Genomic DNA, 13422 nt, shown 5'->3' on the forward strand with positions numbered 1-13422 from the left:
TCACAATCCCAGTGGGTCAGAAGTTTACATACACTCAATTAGTATTTGGTAGCATTGCCTTTAAATTGTTTAACTTGGGTCAAATGTTTTGGGTAGCCTTCCACAATCTTCCCACAATAAGTTGGGTGAATTTTGGCCCATTCGTCCTGACAGAGCTGGTGTAGGCCTCCTTGCTCGCACATGCTTTTTCAGTTCTGCCCACAAATTTTCTATGGGATTGAAGGTCAGGGCTTTGTGATGGCCATTCCAATACGTTGACTTTGTTGTCCTTAATTAAGCCATTTTGCCACAACTTTGGAAGAATGCTTGGGGTCATTGTCCATTTGGAAGACCCATTTGCGATCAAGCTTTAACTGAAGTCTTGAGATGTTGCTTCAATATATCCACATAATTTTCCTACCTCATGACGCCATCTATTTTGTGAAGTGCACCAGTCCCTCCTGCAGCAAAGCACACCCACAACATGATGCTACCACCCCCGTGCTTCATGGTTGGGATGGTGTTCTTCGGCTTGCAAGCCTCCCACTTTTTCCTCCAAACATAACGATGGTCAAACAGATCTATTTTTGTTTCATCAGACCAGGCGACATTGCTACAAAAAGTACGGTCTTTGTCCCCATGTGCAGTTGCAAACCGTAATCTGGCTTTTTTATGGCGTTTTTGGAGCAGTGGCATCTTCCTTGCTGAGCGGCCTTTCATGTTATGTCGATATACAGTGCCTTGCGAAAGTATTCGGCCCCCTTGAACTTTGCGACGTTTTGCCACATTTCAGGCTTCAAACATAAAGATATAAAACTGTATTTTTTTGTGAAGAATCAACAACAAGTGGGACACAATCATGAAGTGGAACGACATTTATTGGATATTTAAAACTTTTTTAACAAATCAAAAACTGAAAAATTGGGCGTGCAAAATTATTCAGCCCCCTTAAGTTAATACTTTGTAGCGCCACCTTTTGCTGCGATTACAGCTGTAAGTCGCTTGGGGTATGTCTCTATCAGTTTTGCACATCGAGAGACTGACAAATCCGGCTTTAAACTTCTTCACAACAGTATCTCGGACCTGCCTGGTGTGTTCCTTGTTCTTCATGATGCTCTCTGCGCTTTTAACGGACCTCTGAGACTATCACAGTGCAGGTGCATTTATACGGAGACTTGATTACACACAGGTGGATTGTATTTATCATCATTAGTCATTTAGGTCAACATTGGATCATTCAGAGATCCTCACTGAACTTCTGGAGAGAGTTTGCTGCACTGAAAGTAAAGGGGCTGAATAATTTTACACGCCCAATTTTTTTTCCGTATAAATGCACCTGCACTGTGATAGTCTCAGAGGTCCGTTAAAAGCGCAGAGAGCATCATGAAGAACAAGGAACACACCAGGCAGGTCCGAGATACTGTTGTGAAGAAGTTTAAAGCCGGATTTGGATACAAAAAGATTTCCCAAGCTTTAAACATCCCAAGGAGCACTGTGCAAGCGATAATATTGAAATGGAAGGAGTATCAGACCACTGCAAATCTACCAAGACCTGGCCGTCCCTCTAAACTTTCAGCTCATACAAGGAGAAGACTGATCAGAGATGCAGCCAAGAGGCCCATGATCACTCTGGATGAACTGCAGAGATCTACAGCTGAGGTGGGAGACTCTGTCCATAGGACAACAATCAGTCGTATATTGCACAAATCTGGCCTTTATGGAAGAGTGGCAAGAAGAAAGCCATTTCTTAAAGATATCCATAAAAAGTGTTGTTTAAAGTTTGCCACAAGCCACCTGGGAGACACACCAAACATGTGGAAGAAGGTGCTCTGGTCAGATGAAACCAAAATTGAACTTTTTGGCAACAATGCAAAACGTTATGTTTGGCGTAAAAGCAACACAGCTGAACACACCATCCCCACTGTCAAACATGGTGGTGGCAGCATCATGGTTTGGGCCTGCTTTTCTTCAGCAGGGACAGGGAAGATGGTTAAAATTGATGGGAAGATGGATGGAGCCAAATACAGGACCATTCTGGAAGAAAACCTGATGGAGTCTGCAAAAGACCTGAGACTGGGACGGAGATTTGTCTTCCAACAAGACAATGATCCAAAACATAAAGCAAAATCTACAATGGAATGGTTCAAAAATAAACATATCCAGGTGTTAGAATGGCCAAGTCAAAGTCCAGACCTGAATCCAATCGAGAATCTGTGGAAAGAACTGAAAACTGCTGTTCACAAATGCTCTCCATCCAACCTCACTGAGCTCGAGCTGTTTTGCAAGGAGGAATGGGAAAAAATGTCAGTCTCTCGATGTGCAAAACTGATAGAGACATACCCCAAGCGACTTACAGCTGTAATCGAATCAAAAGGTGGCGCTACAAAGTATTAACTTAAGGGGGCTGAATAATTTTGCACGCCCAATTTTTCAGTTTTTGATTTGTTAAAAAAGTTTTAAATATCCAATAAATGTCGTTCCACTTCATGATTGTGTCCCACTTGTTGTTGATTCTTCACAAAAAAATACAGTTTTATATCTTTATGTTTGAAGCCTGAAATGTGGCAAAAGGTCGCAAAGTTCAAGGGGGCCGAATACTTTCGCAAGGCACTGTATATGTATCTGCATTCAAGTTTAGCTGCATCACTCAAGCTTGTAAACATCTTTGGTGAAATCAAGATTAAACTGAGGCCTACATTTAGCAATGTATAAATTGTTCTAATTATTTTCCGGCCGCACTGCCATTCGCTCAGACAAAAATTGCCCTGCAGCTGAATCTATTTGTCTACCCCTGACGCATGTGTTAATGCTGTCATAAAGTATGTTTCTATCATGTGTGAAAAGTGTGGTGAAGCTTTCCTGTCGTTTGTGAGACTTTACGTCTTCCTGTTCATTCTGTTGCCTTGTCACGTAACCCTTTTGTTAATATAGGTTGAAGATACCCATTAACTTCAACCTATATGTAAATAAGGAGGTGAGAAACTTAAAAGGCAGGTTTGTTATTTAGAATGCACTGGGTAAGGTAGGAGGTGATACTGGGAGCAGGTGTTCCGAACAGTAAGAGGACAGGAAGGTTAGGGCAGAAACACTTGGAATTCAGTTAGAGTTTCAGCTCCCATTTCCTTTCCACTTTCAAGGTATGGAATAAAAATTATCTATACAAAAAAATATTTCCCATTCAGCTGAACATACAGTACTTATGAATACATTATTTATCTATACATAGTTAGAAAGGCATCAAATCTAAATATTCACCTACTGCTAGTCTCTCTCTCAACCCCGAGAACACATGCAGCTGAGTGAAACTAACACCTAAAATGTTTTGGAGAGATTGTTGTTAGCCTGATTAACAAGAGACAGGAAATAGAGCAAAGCAGTGAGTGCTAGAAAATGACAGGTTGTAGAATAGCAGATCCATAGTAGCCAAGGGACGTGATAGGTAGGAATGAGGAGGACCCGTGGTTGCAGAAAAGCAATACTTGAATTTATTGCAGATGAAGATTTTCAGGATACATGGCTTGTCTTGAAAAAACGTTGTCCGTAGCAGTAACAATCAATATCCAAAAACTCACAAAAATGACAGCGAGTCTAAAGTTCAGCCCCTCAATAGGGTTCCTACTTCAGCTAAGACTATGCCTAAATCATTCCATGGAGGGCCTAGTGTCTGCAGTTTTTTTTTAACTTTCAGTTTAGACCTAGACAAACAGGTGAGGGAAGTTCTTCACTAATTAGTGACCATAATTAATCAAGTAAAAGAGAGGAGCGAAAACCCACAGACACTCCGTGGAATGAGTTTAACATGATCTAGTCCAGGATTTCCAAAACTTGATCCCGGCTTTCCCCCCCACATTTTGTTTTTTGCCCTAACACTACACGGCTGATTCAAATAACCAACTCCTCATCAAGTTTTGATTATTTGAATCAGCTGTGTAGTGCTAGGGCAGGACCGAGTTTGGGAAACTCTGACGTAAACCAGCCCCGTCTGTTTTGCCCCGCCAGTTGCGCTAGAGTCAGTTGTTGCTAAACAACCAACCCGTCTGTGCTAAACAGCATATTAGGGATTACCCCTTCATCAGCTCTGAACAGAGCCTAACTCTCCCCTTTACTGGGACTAAAGAGAGTCTACCAGGACAGCCTAAATCAACTGCCTGTACATACCGGACACAACAAACTGCTTTGGAGCACGTTGTAAAATGGTGTTTAACCCTGAGCTGAGAGAAAAGGACAGCCTTTCTACCTTAGCACCTAAACCATTCCCATATCAATTAACCAATGTGTACATTTAATTACACCAGGCAATACTATGAAAACAGTGACAGGTGCTCTGCTGTGGCCTCTCCCTTGTAAATCAGAAAAGACAGTCATTTTTCAGACAGTACCAGAAACTGTAGTAGTTAAATGTATGCTCACTAGAGGGCAGCAAAACCCTGATCATGTAGACCTATATAAGTGTATGAGGAGATGCCATTGGCCATGTTCGAGAGCATCAAATCCATGGTGCATTGTGGGTAAATGGTGACCGACTGACTGATCTACTAATATTCAAGAGTTGTTATTTATGATGCAAGGTGATTTGTCGATCAGTCATTCGGCAGTCGGCTGCAATGTCGAACAAGCCCAATGGTCACGTTCTGCTCAGACGTTGCTTGCATTAACCAATGGTTGCATGCCACGTCATCGACTGTCATCAACTGACATATTGCTACAACATGTGGTAAGCAGATACTTAAAATACCTATCCAGGCGTTGTAAGATCTGTCAGATGTCAAACGTCTAAGCTCAGGAACACAGAGAAAAACGTCTAAAATAATTTGAATACATTTTTAAAGCAGACTTCTAAAAATGTAGTCACAGCTTGTAAACTAAAATGGCCAACAGAAGTCTACCCACTGGGCACACACTGGTTGAATCAACGTTGTTTCCACGTCCTTTTAATGAAATGAAGTTGAATAGACGTCTGTGCCCAGTGGGTATTTTGTCACAGCATTTTGTTTTAAACAATTGGCAATTGTTGTTGTTTTTTGCACATTGAGGCGGCAGTTATGTCAACATCATTCATAGCAAAAAACTGACCACCAGAGAAGGCTGGTGGGATGAGTTATAGGAGGCTGGGCTCATTGTAATGGCTTGAATTGAATAAATGGAAGGGTATCAAACACAAACATATGGAAAAAACGTTTGACTCCGTTCCATTAATTCCATTCCAGCAATTAAAATGAGCCCGTCCTCCTATAGCTCCTCTCACCAGCCTCCTCTGCAGACCAAGTATAGGCAGCCTGGATCAAAATGTTGTTGTTTTAAAAAGGTCAGAGTTGGAACTAACCATTTTAAATGAATACGTACTGTATTTCATCACGGTAAGTGTTTCATTTAGGCTTCACAAGAGGAGCCCAAATAATGTCTTAAGCTTGTGTGGATTTTGCCCTTATCATGACTCCAAATCAATTGCACCACATTGGGTCATTGGATGTCCCCTTTAGCCTTGTCAGGGAAATGCCCCGACTCTTAGGCGCTGCCCAAATGCTCTGTCTAATCGCACATACGCCTCGAATGCAAAACAGGTTTGGAAACATTTGTAACTTAACTTTAAATGCGAATGACAACATTTTTCAAACACAAAACATACACTTACTGTAGACATTACACCGTATAGCAAAGTTGCAGCCAGCTGTGTTTTGAGTAACACCTGCTTCTGACCGGAAATGTGGAATGGAATGGTCCAATGGAAATGTGAGTGCAGCGTGAGAGGATGTGTCATTCCATGGCTGAAGGCTGTTACAGCTGGGTGCAACTTTCTAAACTGCTTACACTAAGAGTATCTTTTGTATTTGAGAGATTCTTACTCACTGGTATAAAAGTTAAGTTACAAAGGTTTCCAAAACCGTACTGCAAACTAGGATTATGAACGTTTCTAAACGTTAAAACAGAGCGTCGGGATTGTAGTTCACATTGAGCCAGTTGTGATCCACACCTTCAGTTTACAACCCAAAAGGCTATAAGCCCCCTTGGGTTCTCGAGAGCTAGTGTGGATTTAGATACGGCCCAGACAATAGGAGCTAACCTGCCTATTTCAAGTTAAATATGAAACTTAAGCTATGAGTATAAAATATTATGTGAGTAACTAATCTCATCCATCTTGAATTCTCCTCTTTCCCATGTTATTTATTTAACTAGGCAAGTCAGTTAAGAACAAATTCTTATTTTCAATGACAGCCTAGGAACAGTGGGTTAATTGCCTGCAGAGCGACTGATTTTTACCTTTTCAGCTCAGGGATTTGATTTTGCAACCTTTCGGTTACAAGTCCAACACACCTGACAGGTGTGGCAAATGAAACAGCATGATTGTTACACAGGTGCGCCTTGAGCTGGGGACAATAAAGGCTGCTGACATATGCAGTTTTGTCACACAACAATGCCACAGATGTCTCAAGTTGAGGGAGCATGCAATTGGCTTGCTGACTGCAAGAATGTCCACCAGAGCAGTGGCCAGAGACTTGAATGTTCATGTCTCTACCATAACCCACCTCCAATGTCATTTTAGAGAATTTGGCAGTAAGTCCAACCAGCCTCACAACCGCAGACCACGTGTAACTAAGTCAGCCTAGGACCTCCAGATCCGGCTTCTTCATCTGTGGGATCATCTGAGACCAGCCACCAGGACAGCTGATGAAACAGAGGAATATTTCTGTCTGTAATAAAGCCCTTTTGTGGGGTAAAACCCATTCTGATTGGCTGGGCCTGGTTCTCAATTTGGTGGGCCTATGCCCTCTCAGGCCCGCTCTTGGCTGCGCCCCTGCCCAGTCATGTGAAATCTATAGATTAGGGCATAATATAATTATTTCAATTGACTGATTTCCTTAAATTAACTGTAACAGTAAACCGTTAAATTGTTGCATGTTGCGTTTATATTTTCGTTCAGTAATAGAAACATCTGAGCCATTAATATTTATAGGTCTAAATAGGGTGTTTGTGACATTTCACACCACAATAAAATGCAATGGATGTGTTCTAATTTACGAATAGAACCTCCTCGATCTTCCATGTAATGGTCAGTAGAGCGACATTTTGGGGACGCCAATGAGCTCAAACAAATGTATTCCATAGGGCAACAACACACGACGTCGTCTCTGCGACCTCTCTCTTCATATGGATTGACTGGATGCTTACGTACGGATGATGTCATGCATGGAAAGCGCAACACTAAAATAACAGCATGGTCATAGGTGGGACGTGCGTAAAAGGCACATCAACATCCATTCCTGCCACTGATGCACGCTTGATTCCGTATGCACGCTCGTGTGGTCTGAAACTTGGAGCATCCCACGAAGTGCACATCAGGCTTGGTGAAACATCCAGCGACAATAAATAATACAGTCTAGGCTACGATACATTAGTTGTCTACTCGGTTTGAATTGGGATACGGTGAACGGTTACCCATGAGCCGCGGCAACAGTGCGAACAGTGAAAGGACCAGCGGGATCTACTACAAGAATACTTGGACGAATACTCAATACATTTTTTGGAGAAAACGTTGACTAAATTGTCTCCCAAACGATCAGAACATGAAGAAAAGTCCTGCGAATTCAGGTATGTTGGGAAATGTGTTATTATTGTGGAACACACTATTGTGCGCCCAACCCGCAATTCCAAGTTGCTTTATTTCCAAATGATCTTGAAGGCTTGTTGTAGCTGATGTGATATTTTTGAGTACATGTCTGTCTACTGTGTATTTTCAGCACTTAGTTTGATTCCATTGTATTTTAATTATTTTAATATGAACCTCCTTTTATATACATTTCTGAATATATTTTAGTTTAATGATCTATCGGCTAGTGTTTTTCCCTACATGTCTGCATGTGTACCAACTATATCCCTGGATTACCCTATATTTTCATTACTTGCATGACTTGTCATTAGACAAATCAAAGAGCCTACACTTAAACACAGGGAGCAGTACAGGTCAGTCGCCTCTACTCCTTTTCTCCTTTTTATTATCAGACTCTTTACTTTGATTTCTTTTATCATTCTCTCGCTCTTTGTTTTCATTTTCTTCTCTCCCTCTGATCAATGTGTGTATGCAGACTGAGTGTACTCTACCTAGAGGAGAGCCCCCTGGACTTCTCTAGCCATTAAGGCCTCTGTCTCATTATGCATCATCCCTTTGTCCTTCTCCTTCCTGCTCTCTGTGGCTGTGATGTGCTGGCCCTCTCTGTGGCTGTGATGTGCTGGCCCTCTCTATGGCTGTGATGTGCTGGCCCTCTCTGTGGCTGTGATGTGCTGGCCCTCTCTATGGCTGTGATGTGCTGGCCCTCTCTATGGCTGTGATGTGCTGGCCCTCTCTGTGGCTGTGATGTGCTGGCTCTCTCTGTGGCTGTGATGTGCTGGCCCTCTCTATGGCTGTGATGTGCTGGCCCTCTCTGTGGCTGTGATGTGCTGGCCCTCTCTGTGGCTGTGATGTGCTGGCCCTCTCTGTGGCTGTGATGTGCTGGCCCTCTCTGTGGCTGTGATGTGCTGGCCCTCTCTATGGCTGTGATGTTCCGGTCTCTCGCTAGGCTGCACTCTATTAATACACACAGTGGTGTGTGTGTGTGTGTGTGTGTGTCACAGCATACCTCTGCTCACTAGCTCCTCTCAGACCCCATCTGTGCTTCCCACTCGTTCCCAACGTTCAGGACCACAGGACGGGCTCCTGGGATCAAGTGGATTAGAGAATCGGAAAAGAACACATGCTGATGCCACAGTGTTTTTTTTGTGTGTGTTGGGATTCATGCTCAGGTCACAGTTGGCAATACACCACAAATAGATCAGGGACCAGGCTAAGCATCATTAAGTCAGTATGTGACCTTTCAGAGGGAAGGAGAATGGCCTTTAAAGCAGGACCTTTTCCTACATAGCATTATCCTCAGCAGTTTATGGGGTGCTATCAGTGATTATCACTGTATGTCGGCTCCTATCTCTGTTTATCATCCCAGAGACCTGGGAGAGCTCTGATACTGATACCAGCCCTCTCTTAGTGGTGGTGTTGAGACAAGCCAGACAGCCTGTCCCAAAACACTCCCTAACCCTTCTCCTTGGGCCTATCCTTTCAATATTAAATCTGTAAGTTGTTAGCAATATGGTGGAAGGTCCCCCACTACGCTGCTTTAACCTATCCAAGCCCTTCAGATCTGCTTATACTGATACCAGTGCTCTGTTAGTGAGGATGAGGCGAAACAGAGGCCCACTCTGAAGGGAAACGTACCCAGGGGCTTCTCTGCTTAGTTCAAGCTTTGCATGGATGCGTCCTGATTAAGGGACCGCCACCGGCTCGGTTGCCTGTATTTCTGAGCTGATTCTTCATGAGTTATGATGATGCTCTGTTCTAGCGGCAATTCTGGGCTTGTGTAGTTGTCACAAGTGGAGATGTTGAGAGAAATGTGAAAAAGCACCTGCACCAAAAAGGCTAAAAAAAGCACCTGCCTCAGGTTGGCAGTGGTCTATTTCGCGTTGGTGTGATTAGCGCTGGTCTATTTCGCATTGCTGTGGTTAGCGCTGGTCTATTTTGCGTTGCTGTGGTTAGCGCTGGTCTATTTCGCGTTGCTGTGATTAGCGCGGGTCTATTTCGCGTTGCTGTGGTTAGCGCTGGTCTATTTTGCGTTGCTGTGGTTAGCGCTGGTCTATTTCGCGTTGCTGTGGTTAGCGTTGGTCTATTTCGCATTGCTGTGATTAGCGCTGGGTTATTTCGCGTTGCTGTGATTAGCGCTGGTCTATTTCGCGTTGCTGTGGTTAGCGCTGGTCTATTTCGCGTTGCTGTGGTTAGCCTGGTCTATTTCGCGTTGCTGTGATTAGCGCTGGTCTATTTCGCGTTGCTGTGGTAAGCGCTGGTCTATTTCACGTCCCTGTGGTTAGAGCTTGTCTATTTTGCGTTGCTGTGGTTAGCCCAGGTCTATTTCGCATTGCTGTGGTTAGCGCTGGTCTATTTCGCGTTGCTGTGGTTAGCGCTGGTGTATTTCGTGTTGCTGTGGTTAGCTCTGGTCTATTTCCCGTCCCTGTGGTTAGCGCTGGTCTATTTCCCGTCCCTGTGGTTAGCGCTGGTCTATTTCCCGTCCCTGTGGTTAGCGCTGGTCTATTCCCCATCCCTGTGGTTGGCGCTGGTCTATTCCCCATCCCTGTGGTTGGCGCTGGTCTATTCCCCATCCCTGTGGTTGGCGCTGGTCTATTCCCCATCCCTGTGGTTGGCGCTGGTCAATTTCCCATCCCTGTGGTTAGCTCTAATCTATTTTGCGTCGCTGTGTAACAGCGGGGGTTCCTTCTCCCTCATCTACTCTCCTCCTCAGTCTTCAATTACTAACAACCAGTGGACATACAGTTGAAGTCGGAAGTTTACATAGACCTTAGCCAAATACATTTAAACAAAGTTTTCCACAATTCCTGTACGATCACTTTATTTTAAGAATGTGAAATGTCAGAATAATAGTAGAGTGATTTATTTCAGCTTTTATTTATTTAATCACATTCCCAGTGGGTCAGAAGTTTACATACACTCAATTAGTATTTGGTAGCATTGCCAAATTTAAAAAGTTTAACTTGGGTCACACGTTTCGGGTAGCCTTCCACAAGCTTCCCACAATAAGTTGGGTGAATTTTGGTCCATTCGTCATGACAGAGCTGGTGTAACTGAGTCAGGTCTGTAGGCCTCTTTGCTCGCACACGCTTTTTCAGTTCTGCCCACAAATTTTCTATAGGATTGAGGTCAGGGCTTTGTGATGGCCTCTTCAATACATTGACTTTGTTGTCCTTAAGCCATTTTGCCACAACTTTGGAAGTATGCTTGGGGTCATTGTCCATTTGGAAGACCTATTTGCGACCAAGCTTTATCTTCCTGACTGATGTCTTGTGATGTTCCACATAATTTTCCTACCTCATGATGCCATCTATTTTGTGAAGTGCACCAGTTCCTCCTGCAGCAAAGCACACCCACAACATGACGCTGCCACCCCCGTCCTTCACGGTTGGGATGGTGTTCTCCGGCTTGCAAGCCTCCCCCTTTTTCCTCCAAACATAACAATGGTCATTATGGCCGAACAGTTCTATTTTTTTTTCATCAGACTAGAAGACATTTCTCCAAAATGTACGATCTTTGTCCCCATATGTCGATATAGGACTCGTTTTACTGTGGATATAGATAATTTTGTACGTGTTTCCTCCAGTATCTTCACAAGGTCCTTTGATGTTGTTCTGGGATTGATTTGCACTTTTTGCACTAAAGTATGTTCAGCTCTAGGAGACAGAACGCGTCTCCTTCCTGAGCAGTATGATGGCTGCATGGGCCCATAGTGTTTATACTTGCGTACTATTGTTTTTACAGATGAATGTGGTACCTTCAGGTGTTTGGAAATTGCTCCCAAGGATTAACCAGGAGGTCTACAATTATTTTTCTTAAGTCTTGGCTGATTTCTTTTGATTTTCCTATGATACCAAGCAACGAAGCACTGAGTTTGAATGTAGGCCTTGAAATACATCTACAGGTACACCTCCAATTTACTCAAATGATGTCAATTAGCCTATCAGAAGCTTCTAAAGCCATGACATCATTTTCTGGAAGTTTCCAAGCTGTGTGAAGGCACAGTCAACTTAGTGTATGTAAACTTCCGACCCACTGGAATTGTGATACAGTGAATTTTAAGTTAAATAATCTGTCTGTAAACAATTGTTGGAAAAATGACTTGTCATGCACAAAGTAGATGTCCTAACCGACTTGCCAAAACTATAGTTTGTTAACAAGAAATTTGTGGAGTGGTTTAAAAACAAGTTTTAATGACTCCAACCTAAATGTATGTAAACTTTCTACGTCAACTGTAGATATTATTAGATATTTTTTTCCACACAGAACAAGACATGTTTTGTGTCTGATGTCTCCTATGAAGGCAAGGCCAGAGAATCTTCATCTGGACAGAGGCTTCTGTCTGTCTGCCTGCCTGCCTGCCTGCCTGCCTGCCTGCCTGCATGCCTGCCTGCATGCCTGCCTGCCTGCCTGCCTGCCTGCCTGCCTGCCTGCCTGCCTGCCTGCCTGCCTGCCTGCCTGCCTGCCTGCCTGCCTGCCTACTTACTAACTAACTAATGGGCTGGATGTACCCATGCTGTTGCCTATTTTCCAGTAACAATCTCCAAATGAAAGTGTGGTGGGGGCTCAGCAGAGTAAATGCACTCCCCATCTCCCCATCTCTCTCTCTCTGTACACATGAGTGAACCCAGTCAGCTGCACTGTACACTGACTCCTCTCAGGATTCGTCCGCACACTGAATGGACCTTTTGTGCTCAGGAGTTGCTTAAGGGGGTGTTATGAACGTGTTACACTTGCTATTTTTTTAAACTGGCCTCCATAATGAAGTGGGTGTCAGGTCTCTAAAGTGCATTAGCAGCAAGCCTTTCAACGACTTAATAGCAAATAAAACGTAACGTCCCCATCTGCATGATTTGTCATCAGGAAAATCGTTATCCTGACCTACAGCGTTTTATATTCTAGTCTTCAGCTAAGTTAGTACTAACAGGAAAGAGAGACCAGAAATAAATGTATTGTTAGTGTGTTTGAGTTACTAATCAGTAACAGTGTTTTGTTTGTCAGATTGTTTGTGTGTGACGTAGTCGTCCCTAAGGGGGGAAGCACTCCCGGTGATGTCATTGATGTGAGGAAGTGACAAAATGATCTCAGCCCTGTGTACAGTATTTGGCTTAAGGAGGCTGTTGGCCCAGTTGCATCAGGTGTGTAAGTGCTGAATCAGATTAGTGCTGGGCTGGAACAAACGCCTGCATACTGTGTGAGTGTCCCTGGACACAGAATTGAGCAACACCGTAGTAAAGGGATGCTGTTTATTGAGTTGAGCAACCCTGCATGTAATAAGGAACTTTGTATCTAGTTTTTCTCATTGGGCTCCAGTGTGTCAGCCATCCTCCTACTCAGTAGCACAACGGCAGATCCAGGTCCCGTAGTGACCAAGCAGCAGATGAGGAGTCAATACTGCTCTTTACGTCTCCTAAACAATGCTGCCTTACAGTGAAGCCAGCTCGTTCCCTGAGTCTGAGACACTCTGTACTGGACCAAACCCAACTCACTGTGGATCGTGCTTCCAATGGTTCACAGAGTTTGAGCATGGTGCTGGCAACACAAGGGTTGTGGATTAGACTTCCCACACGGGCCCATTGGTTGTTAATGTGCGTCCTGTGTCATTGTTAATAATGTTGACTATTCTGTCTCTTTAGAATAAAGTGTCTGCTAAGTGACGTATTAACCTCTCCCGTTGATGAGTATCACACCAGAACTCCCACCCAGAACTCCCACTCAGACCTCCCAAGGGACTTGGTGTGTGAATTTGCGTATCCGCACAAACGGTTCCATCTCCATTTCCTGCTGGAGAAGCTTTAATCTTTCATTAGCCTAATCTTAAGCCCCGCCCCCATAGGAAG

The 13422-nt window shown here is 43.7% G+C and overlaps 1 protein-coding gene across 1 annotated transcript in view; it reads left to right on the plus strand.

The window, feature by feature from the left end:
- Positions 1-7092: 7092 nt before the first annotated feature.
- LOC110485820 (septin-9) overlaps positions 7093-13422 on the plus strand; it is a 77362-nt gene continuing 71032 nt past the window's right edge. The window contains exon 1 of the mRNA XM_021557003.3: positions 7093-7566. Coding sequence (XP_021412678.3) covers positions 7542-7566 — 25 coding nt within the window. The 5' untranslated portion in view covers positions 7093-7541. The remainder of the gene's footprint in view (positions 7567-13422) is intronic.

Source organism: Oncorhynchus mykiss, chromosome 13 (assembly GCF_057628025.1).
Source record: "Oncorhynchus mykiss isolate SJ-2025 chromosome 13, ASM5762802v1, whole genome shotgun sequence".
Classification (NCBI taxonomy): domain Eukaryota; kingdom Metazoa; phylum Chordata; class Actinopteri; order Salmoniformes; family Salmonidae; genus Oncorhynchus; species Oncorhynchus mykiss.